The sequence below is a fragment of the Caretta caretta genome, chromosome 5, assembly GCF_965140235.1.
Source record: "Caretta caretta isolate rCarCar2 chromosome 5, rCarCar1.hap1, whole genome shotgun sequence".
NCBI lineage: Eukaryota > Metazoa > Chordata > Testudines > Cheloniidae > Caretta > Caretta caretta.
Genome location: NC_134210.1, coordinates 97,103,284 through 97,122,142, shown reverse-complemented (window position 1 = coordinate 97,122,142; position 18,859 = coordinate 97,103,284). Strand labels below are relative to the sequence as shown.

Here is an 18,859-nt window from a genome sequence, read left to right as displayed (position 1 = left end):
TGAAATACACTTAAAAAAAGAAAAACCTACTCATACAAATGTCTAAAAAAAACAAACAAACCAAGTGAAATCACTTGACTCTTTCTTGTAGTTTCTAAGAGAAAATTGTGGTAAATCCATTGAATCAACAATGGTTCTATGCCAGTAGTCAGCTAGTGTACAAATCTAATTTTATGAAATATACTTAAGCACAGATGTGAGCCATGGAATCTCCATACATAAAGAGTGTGAATAAAAATATATAGCTAAACATGTATTTGTGAATCTGGCTGTATGTGTGTGTTTCCAGGAAAGGGAGAGAGAGATCTGAAATTGTATACATTCATAAGAACATAAGAATGGCCATACTGGGTCAGACCAAAGGTCCATCCAGCCCAGTATCCTGTCTACCGACAGTGGCCAAAGCCAGGTGCTCCAGAGGGAGTGAACATAACAGGTAATGATCTAATGATCTCTCTCCTGCCATCCATCTCCACCCTCTGACAAACAGAGGCTAGGGACACCATTCCTTACCCATCCTGGCTAACAGCCATTAATGGACTTAACCTCCATGAGTTTATCCAGTTCTCTTTTAAACCCTGTTATAGTCCTAGCCTTCACAGCCTCCTCAGGCAAGGAGTTCCACAGGTTGACTGTGTGCTGAGTGAAGAAGAACTTCCTTTTATTTGTTTTAAATCTGCTACCCATTAATTTCATTTGGTGGACCTTAGTTCTTATATTATGGGAACAAATAAATAACTTTTCCTTATTCATTTTCTCCACACCACTCATAATTTTATATACATCTATCATATCCCCCCTTAGTCTCCTCTTTCCCAAGCTGAAAAGTCCTAGCCTCTTTAATCTCTCCTCATATGGGACCCGTTCCAAACCTCTAATCATTTTAGTTGTCCTTTTCTGAACCTTTTCTAAAACCTTCCAAAGCTGAACTGTACCATTCATGAGACACTAGTCTCTACTCCAGTGAATCTCTCATCAATAGCTTTGGGGAACCAGGCAACATGCTGTTAACATTGAACAAAAGTGCATGCTCTCTTGTGTCTTTTCAAAATCTCATTAATAAATTCCAGTTTTAGGCAATAAAATCTTGGGCCAGTCTTCCCTGCTGATCAGCATCAGATTGCAGACTCTAAACTGGGTCCCCTCTACTAAAATGCACTGTATTTCAGACCCAAGCTCCAATCTCTTCACCCAAGCCCTAAGTAATGAAATTACTGTAAAACTGTTAGTAAGATGAAATCATCATATGCCAATTAGTCTCTGCATTCAAGCAAAACTAGACTCTGTCAAACTTTTGGATATAGCAGTACTTAAATCATTTGAAGTTTGATACACCAACATCTCAGTTACCTTTGTTTTGTTCATAAGCATCATGAGCACTGAATCTCTCCTGGCCCCAACTGCTCATGTGGTATTGCTCACCTAGTATTGCTTATTTTCTTAACCCCCTGTTCAGTATTTCCATCCAAAACTGGAAAAAAGAAAACTTTCCACTTAAAAAATGATGTTTGTATCTGGGTCACGCTTTTAGAACAAAGGAAATGTAGTTGTGTTCAGTGTATACTTTTTCAGGATGTGAATTTTATTAAACTGCACTGTTTCAGAGTACACATTGTAAGGAGAGTGGTCAGTTTGGATGAGCTGTTACCAGCAGGAGAGTGAGTTTGTGTGTGTGTGTTTTGGGGGGGAGGGTGAGAAAACCTGGATTTGTGCTGGAAATGGCCCACCTTGATTATCATGCACATTGTAGGGAGAGTGGTCACTTTGGATAAGCTATTACCAGCAGGAGAGTGAGTTTGTGCGTGTGTGGTTTTTTTTTGGGGGGGGAGGGGTGAGAAAACCTGGATTTGTGCTGGAAATGGCCCAACTTGATTATCATACACATTGTAAGGAGAGTGATCACTTTAGATAAGCTATTACCAGCAGGAGAGTGGGGTGGGAGGAGGTATTGTTTCATGGTCTCTGTGTATATAATGTCTTCTGCAGTTTCCACAGTATGCATCCGATGAAGTGAGCTGTAGCTCACGAAAGCTTATGCTCAAATAAATTGGTTAGTCTCTAAGGTGCCACAAGTCCTCCTTTTCTTTTTATTAAACTGCACTGGCAGTTTTAATTTGAAGTGAATAAACTTTCATTCTCTCCTGCATTATATGAAGCAACAGCATACAGAAGAACCATTCCCTCTCCCGCATTGACTTGTTATATACAAAATGGTCCCATCAGATATGTTTGAAATAGGTGGTGCAAAACCATGGTGATAAGTTCAGTATAAGTGCTTAGATTAGATACGCTAATTAGTTTAAATATATTTCATTTGTGAGTGGGTACACATGAGGGTTGAGGATCACTGATGTAGGCAAGGGTTTATTTTCTTGTTCTTCAGGATATACTTTATTGCTTTATCCTAGGTTATTTGATCATTCCACAGAAGGTTTTAAAAATTGGGAGTTCATGACTACTCATTGCTGGGGAGAAAAAGCAGCAGGTGACTGGAAGTTGGAGATTCATGATACCCCATCTCAGCTGAGAAGTTTCAAGTCTCCAGGTATGAATCCATCCTTTAGTTAGGCTTAGTGGTTCAGAAGAATATGTTCAGTTGCATGTCGTACTTGGGCTAAATTCTACCCTCATTTATACTTGAGCAGACCCACTGATTTCAATGGGATTGCAGAGAATTGAGGGCAGAATTTGACTCCCATCTATTTGTTGTGTTTCACTTCCACACTTCTGTTACTTGTCTTCTGAGACCCGTAACTCCTTCTTACCATGAACCTACTTCTGGTTTGTGTGGAAAAGAATGGCAACAATGCAGTGTTCTTGGAGGCAAACTAGTACCTCCTTTATCCCCACCATGTGAAAACTTGCCATCTCAAGGTATAAGTTGCACTTCACAGCTAGACCACATCAGGCTTGTGAGTTTTGGCAGCCAAGAGTCAGTGTTTGAAAATACAAAGGGATTTAGAGACAAATTTTCAGAAGGAGAAGCCCAAGACTGGTATGTGCAGTTGCATGTCTGCATTTTTAAGGCAGTTAACACAATGGCATGTACAAACTGGTAAAGGCTACCTTTTGAGCTCCCCAGATTCTGGGCCACCTTCGCATCAGGTTGATCAAAGCCACTCCCCTTGTTGTGGCTGATAAAACTGCTAGCAATCTCTGTCCACACACTTTCTCCAATCCATGCTCAGTACGCCAGCTACAAGGAGGGAAGTGGCCTTGTTCAGTTCTCTACCACTGGAGAATCTACACACACACACAAACCATATTGGGGTGAGCCTCCCTTAGCCAGCTACACCTGCTTTGAGGTTGCTTTGTGCTGCCATACACAAGACAAAGTGTCCCAGAACTTTTATTCTCCCACTTTTGAATCCTATTCTTGGTTAGATATGCTTTTAGCCTCAGAAGATCTTCTGCTTATAATTCCTGTTGCACCCATAGGTCCCAATATGTGGTCTGATCTTACACTAGTATATGCAAAAATTTCAATACAGATAGATCAACTAAATGGAGATTTAGGTTAGAATTTCAGAGGGGCCCAAGAGAGCAAGATGCCAATCCCCATTGACTTGCAATGTGAGATGAGTATCTTAAGTATTCTGAAAAAAATCTCAGCCCTAAGCCTCATTTTCAACAAGATATTCTACAAACAAAAAATACCACCACTATTAATTAATATAGAGTAGAATGCTTCCCTTGATATCTCACATCAAAATAAATGAGATGCCCTCAAATCAATTGTCTGAGGGCGTTTAATTTATGTCAAGATTTATTTCAATAAAAATATTGAGGAAGAAAAATTACATCAGCAAGAAATCTATACTAAAAATGTTCACTCAAGAGTTGGAGTACAAAGAATGTATTGAAAATTATGTAACAGTAAAGCTAAATTAACACTTATAGTGTGATTGAAAACACTGAGAATCAACTCAGTAAACAATATTGCAATAAAAGTGGAAAATCTGAGTGATGACTAGCCTGTGACATTTAAAAAATGTATACAAATTCAGGATTAATGCTCTAAAATCTGATCTGGGTCACCATAAAATTACCACTAGGCATGTTGGTTTAGAATTCTATAAAGACAACAAAATATATTACCCTTCAGAAAAGTAAGTCCACTCATAAACCATTCAAGATTTTTTAAAAATTGATTTATCTAAAATCAATCCTAAATTGCAAGAATAAGACATGTCTGATACTCAAGATAAAATATATGAAGCCATACAAATATATTCTTGAGAGTTTAACACAAGAATTTTATTTTTAGGCAATTAAAAATACACTTGTTTCTGAATTAGAAAATATATAATGACACTCAAAAATCTAAACTACTTTCACCAAATATGATGACTGTATCACCAGTACACAGGAAAAGAATAAAGAATTTTTGGCTAAGTACTAGCTACCAAGCTTGAAAAGTATCTGTTTAAAGTTTATTTTGTAAAAAAGTTTGTGGCTGATAACATAAGAAGCATATTAAATATCTCCAAATTCAGCCTGGTCAGAAAGTCCCATTGGTAGTTTTGTTATCAGATGTAGAGATGGCCTTTTGTCCTGTGGACTGGAACAATGTTTTTTTTTCCTCTCTTGGTTGAAATTGGATTTGGCTTAAGATACTTAATTTGGATTAATACACCTTCTTCTTTGAGTGCTTGCTCATGTCAATTTCAATGAGGTGTGCGCGCATTGCGCGCACAGCAGCTGGAAGGGTTTTCCCCTAGCAGCATCCGTTGGGTCGGCCTGGGCGTCCCCTGGGGTCACGCCTTTATGGCGCTCAATATAGGGCAATGCCGACCCGCCACCCCACAGTTCCTTCTTACTGACTGTGACGGTTAGCCGGAACGCTCGTGGCTCTTGCTCTGCAAGTGCAACTCGCCTAGTTTCTTTAACTTCTTCGTGTAAATAGTTCATATAAAGTGTATCGTTTGTATTAGTATTAGTTTTAGATAGGCTTTAGTGGGGGGTGCACCCTTTGGTTCCCCCTTTTTCCCCAGAACTGGGGCATGCCTTGGTCCCCAGAGTTTAAACCCTGCATAGACTGTAGCAAGCATTTGCCAAAAAGTGACCCTCACACTTCCTGCCTGAAGTGTCCAGGTGAAGGAATTACTCTACTACCCAGCAGGCCAGAGATGATGCAGCCTTTAGAGGAGCGGTGCTACAGTCAGCGAACCTTTGAGGTCCGACCCCACCTCCAAAATTTAGGCTTGGTGACCACGTAATTGGAATCGACATGAGCAAGCACTCAACAAAGAAAAAACGGTTACTCAAAAGTGAGTGTCTGAAGCTATGCTCCTAAATCCATACTAGAAGCCTAAATAAACAGTCCGATTTTCAACATCGCTGCACAGCAAGAAACTTTGTGTTAAAGTCAATGGAAACTGCTGGGTGCTCAGTATAATGGAAAATCAGGCAGTCTATTTATTTAAGTGCTAAATAAGGATTTAGAAGCCCAACTTTAGGCACCCAGTTTTGAAGGGCTTGGCTACAGCACTTTAGAGGTCTGGAGCAAAATACAGTCTTCTTCAGTTTTTCAGTCATCACTCAGCTATGTTTGGTCTGATTATCTTCTCACACCAGTTTTCACTGGTGTCATTCCATTGGCTTCAATGGAGTTCCTCCTTTCATCAGGTTATTAAAAAGGAAGCCCATAAAGTCAATGGTCGGCAACTTCATCAATATTTTAATGTTACCAAATTTATTCTTGGGGTAGCCAGAGGGCTCCCTGGCTCCAAGGAATTGGTTAGACCAGCTTGCAACAGCACCCTATGTGTCATCCCCCAGCCAAGTACAGCAAAGAGCAATGCATTCCAACCACCTCCCTCCCGCTCTGCCATGGCATGCTCCCTATGCTAGAGCCTGAGCAAGGGCTGGCATAGAGCCACTTTGATAGTTTTCCACCAGCTCCTTACATAGGGGCTATTCCCCAGAGTCCATTTACAGCCCCGTTATGCTACCAGGGCAGTGTAAAAGGGACAAGCTAAAGAGAAGATTGAGTTCCACCAAATTTTATACAGGACTTACGTAAGTTCAAATACTCTTTAAGGACATGTGCCTGCAAACTCTAGCTTGAATGAGGAGTCCTGTTGATTTCAATACTTTATACTGTATGAACTACAGCACAATTAGTGGTTAATCATATGGAGCTAGATCTTCAAGTGGTGTAAATTGGCAGAGCTCTACTGATTTCAGTTGAGCAATGAGGATTTACAGCTGGTGAGGCTCTAGCTTATGTAGTGCAAAGAAGTTGTAAATCCAGTAGACCTGCCCAAATGAGGATTTCTCTGGCAGCTGGCACAGAGCTATCTTAGCCGTCTCCTCCAATACCCGGCTGTAGAAGTCCACAGCTGGTATATCAGCCCATGGGGCCACAGTTAGCCAGAATAGTTTAAAGAAGTCCTGAGTTTGCTCTAAACCGTCAGGAATCAGGCCAATGGGAAATCATCTCCCATATCTTCAGATGCACCCAGTGGTTATTGGGCACAGCTGAGAATCTGGACCTGGAGAAGTGATTCTTCACTGCCTTGAACCTTGTGTAATCATTTACACCTGCAAAATGGGTGTATGACACCACCAGATCCGAATATAAATGTTAGACACCGACTCTGCATTCATATGCATGCAAGTGACAACACAGGGATCCAGGACAGTGGAGAATTCAGGCCCTGGTTCTTTTTGTCCTCTTTAGCATCATCTAATTTCAGCATCCAGCGTAGTACTTGCCTCATAATGGAAACCGTCCAATAGCATTCCTGTTCAGAAAAGATTTGCTAATGCCTGGCATATGTTAGCCAAGGAAAAACTCAGATGTTTGGAATGTTTGAAGTTTTTCCTGGCAGTGATAGATCAGTGGGCAGTGTGTGAGGTAAGCAAAGGTGCATGAGTACCTTCTATAATAGTTACCCAGTTTATCACCATAGTCTGAAATTGATCACACTGCTATCACCACCATATGTGTTTTGTATTTCTGCATGTCTTTAAATATTTGTTTAGCTATCAAAAAGTTTTATAATTAAGAACTGCAGTTTTCCTGTCTCAAAATGTGAACAAATGGCCAACCCATGTAATGTTTCTGATGTCATCAGACCCTAGCATTGGGCAAAGTATTGTCACATCTGTTAGCCATAAAGAAAAGCAGCATCCAGTTTATAAAAAAACAATGTATGTTATTTCTGCATTTAATTCAGCAGAATTAATGGGGCAAAGTGCAGACATATGCTGTCTATGAAACACTGTGGTATACTGTTTCTTCTACACGTACAACTGGGGATCTCTTTGTTATGTACTAAATATAAGGAGGGAAAGAGACTGTGGTAGCCAGACTAAATGGTGGAATCAGCCAAAAAGATATGTTGGCTCAAGTGCGTATGGTTTGTATATTTGTTATAAAAGTGTGTGTGTCTGTGTGTGTGTATTTTCATTGTACAAATTAAACCTGCCTTGAGGCAGACTTCATTTATGTGCTGGCGAGTTCCATGGATTTTCTCACTCTTTATCGACTGAACTATTCTTTAAAAGGAAAATACTCCCATGGTAACGCCTGCATTACTCTCCCCTCCACTTGTTTACTTAAGAAACACATTTAAGGCCCAGATCCTGTAAATAGACGTACTCGTGCAGACCACTGCATCATGCAAAGTCCAAGTATGGTAGCTTCAGTAGGACTCAGACTTTAAGGCCAGAAGGGACCACCATGATCATCTAGTCTGACCTGCTGAAGATTGCAGGCCACAGAACCTCACCACCCACTCCTATAACAGGCCCAAAATCTCTGGCTGTTACTAAAGTCCTCAAATCTTGATTTAAAGACTTCAAGTTACAGAGAATCCACCATTCACTGTAGATCAAACCAACAATTGACCTGTGCCTCATGTTGCAGATGAAGGTGAAAAAACACAGGGTCTCTGTCAATCTGACCTGGGAGAAAAATCCTTCCAGACTCCATGCATGGGCAGCAAAAATAAGTGGGGTATTTCTGGTGGGGTGCTGGAGAAATTGGTTCTTGGACCAATATTTTTGTCAATGATCTGGAAAAAAAATATAAAATTATTGTTTATAAAGTTTGCAGGCGACACAAAGATTGGTGAAGAATTAAATGATGAGGACACGGCACTCTGCATCTATTAGTAAAACACATTATTTGACTGCATCCAGTTTATTATAGCCAAATTCAAGGTCATACATCTTAAAACATAGGCCATAATTACAGGATGAGGGACTGGAAAACTGGCTCTGACAAGGATTTGGGGATAAGCACCTAGAGGACATGCTGTGGCTAAAAGGGGCAACGTGATCCTGGGGTGTATAACCAGAGATTAAAGGTATTTGATCTAAAGAAGGGTATGGGGCCAGTTCAGCTTGATCGTGTACAGGGAGATGATATCTGATACTACAGGGTTCTTTAATCTAGTAGACAAGAGCAAGTGACTGGGAGGTGAAGCTAGAAAAATTCATCCTGGAAATAAGGTGCACATTTTATACACTAGTAGGGTAATTAACCATTAGAACAGCCTAACAAGAGATATGGTAACTCCATCACTTGAAGTCTTTAAATCAAGGTTGGATGTCTTTCTAAAACATATGCTCTAGCTCAACTATAAGTTGTTGGGCTCAATGCAAGAATTAAGCTACTCCTGTGTGATGCAATAGATTAGACTTTAGGACCATGGCCTTCTCTGGCTTTGTAATCAAGAGAGGACAAAATAATGTCAGATAAAGAGAAGGATTTCTATCAGATTGACAATACTGGGTTGACTGAGACACATACTATTTCACAACAGTCTTTAGTCTGAAAATATAACAGTTGAAAAGAAAATGGGTGATCACCTCCCATCAGCCAGTCAGCTTAGGAAAACCTCTGCTTCTTTTTGCTTAAATTGTAGGTGTTGAATGTAAAATCAAAGAGGTAATAGGGCACATTATTTGGGTACCTCACTAGAGCATAGCAACAAAATTGGGAGAATACAGAAAGATAAGTAGGATTTAGTAAAAGTTAATGGAACTTAACTTCCATAGTTTAAAAATACACAGGCAAAGCAAAATATTACAGCCCAAAAACGAATTGCGGAGAGCAACTAATATAAAGGAGGGCGTAAACTTATTTGAATTTTACCATACATGTAGTATGAGTGATCTTCTTAAAGCAAGGGTAATTTGGTTAAAACTTCTGAAAAAAAGTTGCTCCGAGGGAAGAGCAATTAGACCAAAGAACAGCCCACCACGAAACATAGCTGCAGGACTTCTTCAAATATTCACTGCTGACCTATTTCAGTCCCAAGCCTTCCATGATGAGAGACTGACAATTATGTTGACTTGGGTTAAATTGTATAATGGTTTTTTAATGTGGGCAAATGCAATCAAGGGAGCAGTGTGGACAAACTTATTTTCCATATTGTAATTTTATAGTATGGGTTGTCACTGATGGTGATGTTTTCAGAGGATGTCATGGAAGTTTTACTACAGAGTTTCTGATAAGTTAGAAGAGTTTTTCTTCCCTTAGTGTGCATTAGTAGACCTTCATTAAAGCCAGTAGGAGATACTCATTGGATATGATAAGAAAATCAACCCCTTTAATAAACTGGCATCCCATCAATTGTGCAACTAATTAATTGACAGATTAAGAATAATAAAAAAGAAAAGTTGGTTTACTAGTGTTCTGAAGGAAAGTGAAATCTGGGATGAAAACTTGCCTCATTGAAGTCTGTATGAGTTTTCCCATTGATTTCAGGGTCAGGATTTCATCCCTTATTTGAAAACTTTGTATGTTTTTTCATTGAAGCAAGCATGGAGTATTTAAGTAGGCTTTTATTAGAACTGGAAGAGGTTGATGTGGTGGAAGATCTGATGTATGAAAAACTGATTTAGAAAGGTGAGCTGGTTTGGATTTATACTGAAGCTAAAACTGCATTCTCTCTGTCTCACGACACAGAGATAAAGCAAGGGCTCAAACTCACTCATATTCATTCACAAGTACACATGATCAGAATCAAAATCCACAAGATAGAGAGAAAGAGAGGATGTAAGTAATTTCTAAGATTATGCTTTAAATATTTGACTGCTAGGCAAATTGAAAGAATGGTCCTTAGTTCTTTATGGGACATCCATCCAGCCTTACTCGCCAAGAAACGATTTTCCCAAAGTGGAACGAGTGCGCTCCAGTCCAGTCGAAGACCCTATAGAGGACTATGGGACAGATGACTATGCAGGTGAGTTAGTGTCTACATCTCGAGGAATCATTCATTTACTGTATCTCATGTATAATAGAGTTGAGGACTAATTTGGCCCACTGTATGTGCCATTGTACTGTCAGAACATCACTGCCTAGCCACCTTAAGTGTTTGATGTTCACCACTTCTCTATACTCTTCCTCCTTCTGTCTACTTGCATTCCCTGATTAGAGGCTAAGATCTTGGAGGCAGGAACTGTGCCTTTTTTGTTTGTTTGTTTGTTTGTTTGTTTGTTTGTTTGTTTGGAAGCCACTTAGCACCATGTGGATGCTTCTGGAAACAAATAATAAACAACAACAATAACCAAAGCAGTTGAATAAAAAATATCCACAGTTACTTTGAGCTGCCTTTCCCTGTCTCTGGATTGAAGAGGAAATTTGTATGTGTGTTTATAAAACTTCTTTTCATAAGTTAGAATTGTAATAAATATAAACATGCAAGCTTTATAATAATTACATGCAGGAAAATGAACTTTCTAAGATCAAAAGCATGATGCCAACCAAAGCTCTAGTAAAAAGGCTTTGCACTGAGGTTTTTCCCATGAGGAATGGGAGTGATGGGACTTCACTTAAGAGTTTTGATTAAGAGCCAAGTCATGTGACTTGTTATTTAAAGTTGCACATACATCTTTTTAATTCTGATTTTTTTAAGCATGGCAAGTACATATGGTATATTCATGATGAATATACATGGCGAAGAATTCCCCAGCAGTATATATGAGCAGGTGTTCGGGATGGTATCATCTACATTGTGTCAGGAGAGACAATCTCTTTCAACTGAGCTCTATCAGAAATTGTCCATTGTCTTCATCAAATCTTTTATTATAACTAGTCTTTCTGGCATCAGTCAGATAGCATCAGAGCAAGAAGACAACAAGTCAGTGGGGCTGGCCTGTTTCGGTATGACATTATTTATTCCAACAATGTCTAGAGCGTTCTGAAAGCACTTAGGCCCATTATGTGTGAAAAGGAACTTTTGAAGGCCAATAGCTTGGTAATATTTGATTGGATGATTCTGTGATCAATATCTCCCTGTCTAAAGGTAAAAAGAAAAGGAGTACTTGTGGCACCTTAGAGACTAACCAATTTATTTGAGCATGAGCTTTCGTGAGCTACACGAAAGCTCATGCTCAAATAAATTGGTTAGTCTCTAAGGTGCCACAAGTACTCCTTTTCTTTTTGCGAATACAGACTAACACGGCTGTTCCTCTGAAACCTGTCTAAAGGTAGAGTGCCAGCCCCAAGATGGCAGCATTATACTGAGAACTTTTCCATTCTCCACTCACTCTTGAACCTCTCTTTATTTTGGAAGGTGATTGAGCCACTCTAGAATCACCTGGACAGACTGAGGTTTTCCTTTTTTTTTTTTTTTTCTCCCCTATTCTGGCTTCAGGCATCAACATGGCATGGAGATGGGATTGACACATAATGGTTACTGAGCAGCTTTCCGTAGTGATAATGTTTAAGCTGCCAAACACTTTTGATGGTATTAGTTATAAACACCAAACCACTGTATAACATTCACATTGCCACGGTGGACCACAAACTCTGCCTTCCCAAAATGTAAATACAGACCTACAAAATAAACACTGACAAAAGTCTCAAACAGAACCGCTTCAGCTGCTGAATTAGAGAGAAAATACACTGAAATCTAGTCCATTATCTTGCCTACACATTCCAAAAATTACATCCAAAATTCCACCATGAGCCATACAGCCAAGTGAGCTCATCTGCTCTCTAACCTATGAAGCCACTGGAAGATCCCATTATTCATTAATATATCTCCTTTTTTCAGCTCCCCCTGGTTCTAAGATACCACACCATTATTTAGTCATCATCTACCCACGTCCTCTCCTGGAATTATGAAGAAACTGCACCACAAGATAGTGGTCATTACTAGCATTTAGTTGCTATCCAGTAAGAGGCTGTTAGCAGGAAGATGAGGTCAGGTTGGAGAATCTTAACAATCAATTCCCCAACTTTCAGATTTAAAGTTCATATTAAAAATATTGTAACAATATTATGAACAGGGCCTCAGTACTCTTATTTAGTTATTAACAACAATATGCTAGTGATAGCCTGCCAAATACTGTTTGCTCCCAATCTTAGATTTATTTGGGCACAACAGAGCTATTTATGATAAATGATGTTGTTAGTCTTTGTTAAGGGACTCAGGGACCTTCGGGCATCAGTGACAAAAAATGTAAATGATTTTATTTGTTATGAAAGCATCTGTTTGACTCCACAAATAGTATCTGATAAGTCTGTGTTAGATGTTATGCTAGCTTCACTGTAGCTAGTCACTGAGTCCACATAGGGAACTGGGCTAATTATACTCTGCATGATCGTAATATTTTGTAAGGACCACAGAGTAGCAAATGCAGATGTGTCATTTCTCCCCTCCTTTCATTTTTGGATTTATTAAAGGTCCGTGCAATGCAGAATGCAGTAAAGTAGGGTGTTATGGGCCAGGACCAGACCACTGTACTGATTGTCTACACTATTACTACAAATCTAAAAACAACACCCGGTAAGAAAGAAAAAAACATCTTTATATATTATCCCTTGTTCAATTTTTATCCTAACATCTCCCTCCTTTTCCCTTTTCTACAGGATATGGAATAATTTGTCTTACCTTTAGTTTATTTTACAAATTTGCGTAGGAGTTAGAGGAAAGTCCTACTAATTTGAATGTAATGTACATCCTTCAAACACCATTTCCTGATTATTCAGCCATCATCTGACTATTTTTTTTAACAAAATGAACATAAAAGCAAAATTAGAACCAGCATAGCTAGTACATAGCAACAGTCACTGGGCTTGGGCAAGCTTGGGGCAGATATAAATGGTTAAAAATGAAACTGTGTGATTGTCTGATGAGGGAATTGCCAGTGACCCAGCAGATGCTGCAGGGAAAAAAAGTTAGTGGATGCAATGCTTGTGAGGATTACCTTTTGTTAAATTCTCTGGTAGAAAGGAGAAGTAGTGATGCTGAGCAAGGTGGCTGTTTTATACTTGTGGACCTATAGGGCAGTGGTCTCCAAACTTTTGAGGGTTGTGCTCCTCTTACTCCTGTCTGCGTCTCCCTGCCTCTTCCAGGGTCAGGGTGGATGGGAACGGGGTAAGGGGACTGAAGCTGAGGCCGCAGTTGCGGGTGGGTCTGGGGCCGGGGTGGGGCCGGGAGCCAGAGATGCGGCTGCACAAAGGACCAGAGGAGAGCTGGGGGCGGGGAGGGCTGGGTGGTGCTTCCTCCCTGCCCTTTGTAGGGGCTGGCCCGCCCTCAACCCCCACCTCCCAAAGGTTCCTCTGTGCTCCCTAGGTGGGGCGCACCACACAGTATGGGGACCTCTGCTATAGGGTGGTGGGTTTACATCAGTGACGACTATGCCTTTTCTTCACTGCACAATGCAGGATCTGTGTTCCAAACTGCCCACCTGGTCACTACAATGCAGACAAGAAACGCTGTAAAAAATGCTCACCCAATTGTGAAACCTGTGTTGGAAGCCATAGTGACCAGTGCCTGAGCTGTAAATCCGGTTACTATCTCAATGAAGAATCCAATAGCTGTATTACCAGCTGCCCAGATGGATTTTACCTTGACAAGAGTCAGTATTTTCTCCTGCTTATTTCTTTGGGCTTCCAATATTTGGGCTGGGTTGTTTGGGGGAGGTCAGGAGATAGTTTTTAAGATTAAAAGTGTATTTTGATACATTTGTCTCTTTCCTAAATCTCATTCCTTTTATGAAATTGTTGGGAACCAATCCTGATCAAGTGTCTCTTCCAAAACTAAACCTGGATTCTGCTGAGATTATTAGCTCTTGAAAATCATGCTTAGCAGGTACCTGACAAAATCCTTCCCTTTCTCGTTCTGACTAGGAAGTGGAGGTAGCAGAGCAATGCTTGGCCCACTACAATAGTAGATCCACTATGTGGTGGGGGAACATGTGGAAGAATGCATCTTCCTGCTGCTCCACAAAGGAGCAGCGTGTGCTGATCTCCAGCACATATTAAACATTACTTCCTAAACTGGGACACCATGCTTCCCTGGTAAACCAGAGGGCATGTGAGAGCCAGAAGGGCATGCTGCTCGGCTGCTGCTACACTGGTGTGCTAAGGAAGGTAGAGGCTCTGTCCTCAACTCTTAACACAGCTGCACAAAATGGGCAAAATTTGGCAGACATTTAATATCTGCAGTAATGCAATGATGCAGTAGCAGTAACGTACACGGCCCTGTGGGAGACCTGGCTTTAATTCCCACCTATGGATGACCGTGCAGAGTCCCCAAGTCTTAATTCCCAGCCTAGACCATGATCATATAAAATATTTAATCCCAGGGATGTAGGCACATCCTTAAAGATAATTGTGCTTAAGAGCTTTGCTGAACTGGGGCCGGTGTCTCCTGCCTATAGTCCTGTGAAGCAGTTTACTCATAACCAGGGATAGCAGGGGCAGATATTAGCTTCATTTCTTTCATTTTCACTTTACAAGAACAAAGTAGTATTATTCTTTCTACTACAATGTCTCCTCTGCCTGATCAAGATGCAGGATAAAAGAGAATGTGGAGTTAGATTGGATTCTCACAGCCCTTTTCAGGTAGAAAGTTGGTGTCCATGATACAGCGCCTCTAGGGTAAGAAGTGTAAATGGTGGAGAAACATGGCCACTTTAGGTCTTATAGCTGCGGTAAAGGGAACCTGTTAGGGGAGAGGGCACAGTAATATGTTGCTTAGGTTTGATAAGATCAGAAGAGTGCAATCAGGCATAGCCTTGAACCCCAAAAAAATGAAATTAGGAAAGTCTGTTTGCTTAAATGATCTAAAAGACAATTACACAAAGGTTACTAGATCGCTTTGCATGAGCAATTTATGTAGAAACTCTTATTTGCATGAATTTAGTATTCTTCCTATTATTTGAAAAGATTGCATGAGTCAGTAATAAAAACGTAGTTAATTTAAACAAGTGTATTCATATAAGTGTTTTTACAATCTCAAAGCATATTATTTTTCAAAGGAATAGGATGTTATTTTAAATATTTAGAAATAATTGAAAGCATTTGATAAAGAAGGTCAACATATAAGTAGCACTTCAGCTATTTAATTTTATTCTTGCTTTCTATTTCCATTCCTTGTGCCAAGGTAGAAAAGCAATAAACAATGGACTATATCCATATAATTTTATTAAACATGATTGACCAGGGTTTTCTGGGCTGGTTTTCTTTTTTCCTTTGCAGATAAGATTGCTTGCCGGAAATGCAGTGAGAACTGTAAGACATGTGCTGAATCCCAAAGCTGCACAGAATGCAGACATGGCCTAAGGTAAAGATATGATGGATTTCACTGCACACAATAGCCAAAGAGACTTCCTGAGTCTATGGACATATATCAAAGAGACATACATTATATTACTATTTAACCTTGTCTGGGCCTCCATTTATGTGTTCTATTGCTGTTTGTGCTGTAATTTAATACTTTCTTGTGCCATCATAAGCCATCTTGGGTAACAATGAATTTTAAAAAATGTTTAACAGCGGGCAAAATGAAAGTTGTAGCCATGTAAAAGCTGTGTTCTTCACTTTTTTGACCTACAGTGTGGCAGTCAAGGATTATTTCAGAAGTGGAACTGGTGAATTGTATTAATCCTTCTGATTCATTCCTGTGACAGTTAGAAACTATTTCCTTATCTTTATTGTGTCTCTTCAGACATCCAATCATTCACTTATCTTAAGTACCTCAGGCTCAATTCCATTACGATATGGTTATGCCCATATATTAAACAGCAGTGGGTATTTTTGCTTGGTAGGGGGACTTAATCACTTCTGAAACTGATAGGTAAAATCCATAGAGCAGCAGCAGCATCCGTGTTTACTTCCATGTGAATGAGTGACCTTTTGATCCAAGCGGAGAGGGTCAACTATCCCTGTAGCATTTGTAAGGGATTGTATGCTGGCTTTATGCCACACAAAAATTGAGGTCAAAATCTGGATCTGAGACTTGTTTAGAATAAGGATGATCCTTGATTGTTTTAGTATTGGACATGTACTTTGTGGCAAAATAGATTACAGTCTTTGAGTTAGTGTGAGCTGACCATTAGAATTAGTTTCCTTGAATGTCTAGGCCTAATTTCTTTTTCACATGGTAAAGCCACTTCTCACTCTCTATATACCCACGGTGCATTTAGATTTTTCAACCACCTGCATTGTTCTGTCTCCAATGATGTGGTTTATCACTCACTAGAAAATGATCTTCCTTCGAGAGAAGGCTTGATCTCAGGGAAGCAAGGCATCAGATCAAGCCAAGGCCCCAGCACATTGAAACCCTCTGTAAAATGCGGATGATATTTACTTCCCTCACAGGAATGCTGTGAGGCTATTGGTAAATTCATGGCTGTGGAGCATGTTGAGATCTTCTAATGGAAGGTGCTATGGAAGTGTAGAGTATTATTAATTTGTGTAACTACACCCTCTTATGACAGGCCTGTGAACAGTTGTGGGGGAAAATGTGAAAATCTTGAGGATGATTTCAGGAAGTTTACCTAAGTTTTGCCTTTTATGTTTCTGACTAATTTTAATAGCCACACTTATACCTCCTCAAGTTGCTCTGGTGCTAGTCTCTTAAAAATGATGCAAGCTGGTGAACTCAGACAGACATCCGCTTAGCAAAGCAAGAGTGTGGAGATGTTTCATAGCTATATCAGGCAGCCCAGTGGAAGAGCCAAGGTTACAGGTTTGTAGGAGAGAGTATCTAACAGGTTTCCTGGACTACAGTTGTCTATTTGTTCTGTGGATAGCCATTCCAAAGACTAAAATTCAAATTAAACATGGAACATAGGCTGCAAATTCTGGATTCAGATCAAGATTTCAGGCCCTCCCAAAGTTAATTTGGATCCAAGGTTTTTGTTCAGCTGATTACGTGTTTAATCCTGCAAGGAGCCAAATGCTGTCAAGTTCCCACTGATTTCAGTGGGATCTGAAAGCTCTTAGCACCTCAAGGTATTGATCCTTTTAGTGATAGGGAAGTTAAACTCAATAATTGCAACTACACTTTGAAGTGAAGATTTCATTGATGTGAATGGGATGATGCAAAGTAGTGGTTTGCAAATACTATTTGGCTGGAGACAGCTGTCTGCAATAGTGCTAGGCTGTAATTCCCCTGTGTGGATACAGCAGGCATGAACTGAAGGGTCCCAGTTCACATGCAAACTCAGTACCTTTACAAAGGGAAATCCTCGTGCTGCATTAAGTGGCACTCTTCACACTGAGTTGGTATTTGTTAGTATTTTAACGTGGTATTAGGGGACACTACTGGTACCGTTGCATGTTTGTAAGTGTAGTGGTACTGACCCCAGACCAAGTTCCATTTGGGTAATTACATTCTGCATACTTGAATTTTCTTTGCATTTTCCCTTAGATTTGGCATTCTTCTTCACTTCCTGTCCTATACTACTGTGTACTGTCTGCTACAAGTTGTGAAACTCCACCATAGATGTAGGTGCATGTGTGAAATGACTGCTATATTTAAGTTTGTAAAGAACTTGCAGTGAAAGAAGCTGTATAAGTGTAGAGTAGGATACTATCATTTCACTGAACTTTTATTAACGGAATTTCAAGAGAGACCTACATTGCAGAATACTTTAGGTTTCTGAGTCTGATCATTGTCCTCCCTCCTTACCTTGCTGTTAGCTGGTCAGTATTAAACAGTCTAATTTGTACTTTTTCACTAGTTTATATGGATCCAGATGCGCTGTCCGCTGTGAAGAAGGAAAATATCACAACGGCAGGGAATGTGAACCGTGTCACCATTCCTGTGCAACATGTGCAGGTACCCCAGTGACATTTGACTTCACGTAATCATTTTGTCCTTTGTGCAATATGACATCACGTTTCCAAGTACAGTATGATGATTGGCTTGTAAATGAAAAGTTATGCCTTGGAGGTTCTTTAATAGATCTTTGAGTAAAGTGGGCTTCTTCCTGTTGACATAAAAATATAAACGTTCTGGCTGAAAAGTACACACTCACTCACTAGCTATCTTTGCTTGTGACTCCTAGCTGTAGAAATAACAATTTCTTTCTCAGAAAAAAGTATGGCAGGATTACCGCGATATTTATCTTTTGTTGCTAGCTGATATAGTTTGCAGTACATGTAGGCAAGGTGTAAAGCAACGAGAATATATATGTCCAGTAACCTATGATGAGCAGATGTTTTGTTACAGTTAGCGATGCTGTCTGTTATCCAGGCTATACTGAGAATGTGTCAGTGTGTTACAGTGTATTTTCTCTTGGCTTTAAGGCTCAGGAGCAGATGCTTGCATAAACTGCACAGAAGGTTATTTTATGGAGGATGGGAGATGTGTGCAGTCCTGTAGTGGTGGTTATTACCTTGACCACTCTCTTGAAAACGGATACAAAACGTGCAAAAGGTAAGATATAGTCTTCAAAGGCTAAATTATATTTTGGGGTTTTTTTTAAAGCAAGTGTCTAATATTTGATATCATACATGTACTACTGTGTAAATTGGATTAAATAATAGAATGTTATGACATTGTAGAACACATTTCTGGGTGTTGAGAATAAGAGAATACACAGTATGCTCAGCAAACTATGGGAAGAAAGCAAGAATTGTTAACTTGATTGTAATTTT

At 39.8% G+C, this 18,859-nt stretch overlaps 1 protein-coding gene across 3 annotated transcripts in view; it reads left to right on the top strand.

Annotated features, from left to right (window-relative positions):
* Nucleotides 1–18,859, top strand: part of LOC125637150 (proprotein convertase subtilisin/kexin type 5) — a 305,277-nt gene that overhangs the window by 211,833 nt on the left and 74,585 nt on the right. For all 3 annotated transcript variants that reach the window (XM_075128725.1, XM_075128726.1, XM_075128727.1), the window contains exons 13-19: nt 2,409–2,545; nt 10,059–10,202; nt 12,650–12,752; nt 13,634–13,827; nt 15,452–15,536; nt 17,941–18,038; nt 18,509–18,638. In XM_075128725.1, the coding sequence (XP_074984826.1) occupies nt 2,409–2,545; nt 10,059–10,202; nt 12,650–12,752; nt 13,634–13,827; nt 15,452–15,536; nt 17,941–18,038; nt 18,509–18,638 (891 nt within the window). The remainder of the gene's footprint in view (nt 1–2,408; nt 2,546–10,058; nt 10,203–12,649; nt 12,753–13,633; nt 13,828–15,451; nt 15,537–17,940; nt 18,039–18,508; nt 18,639–18,859) is intronic.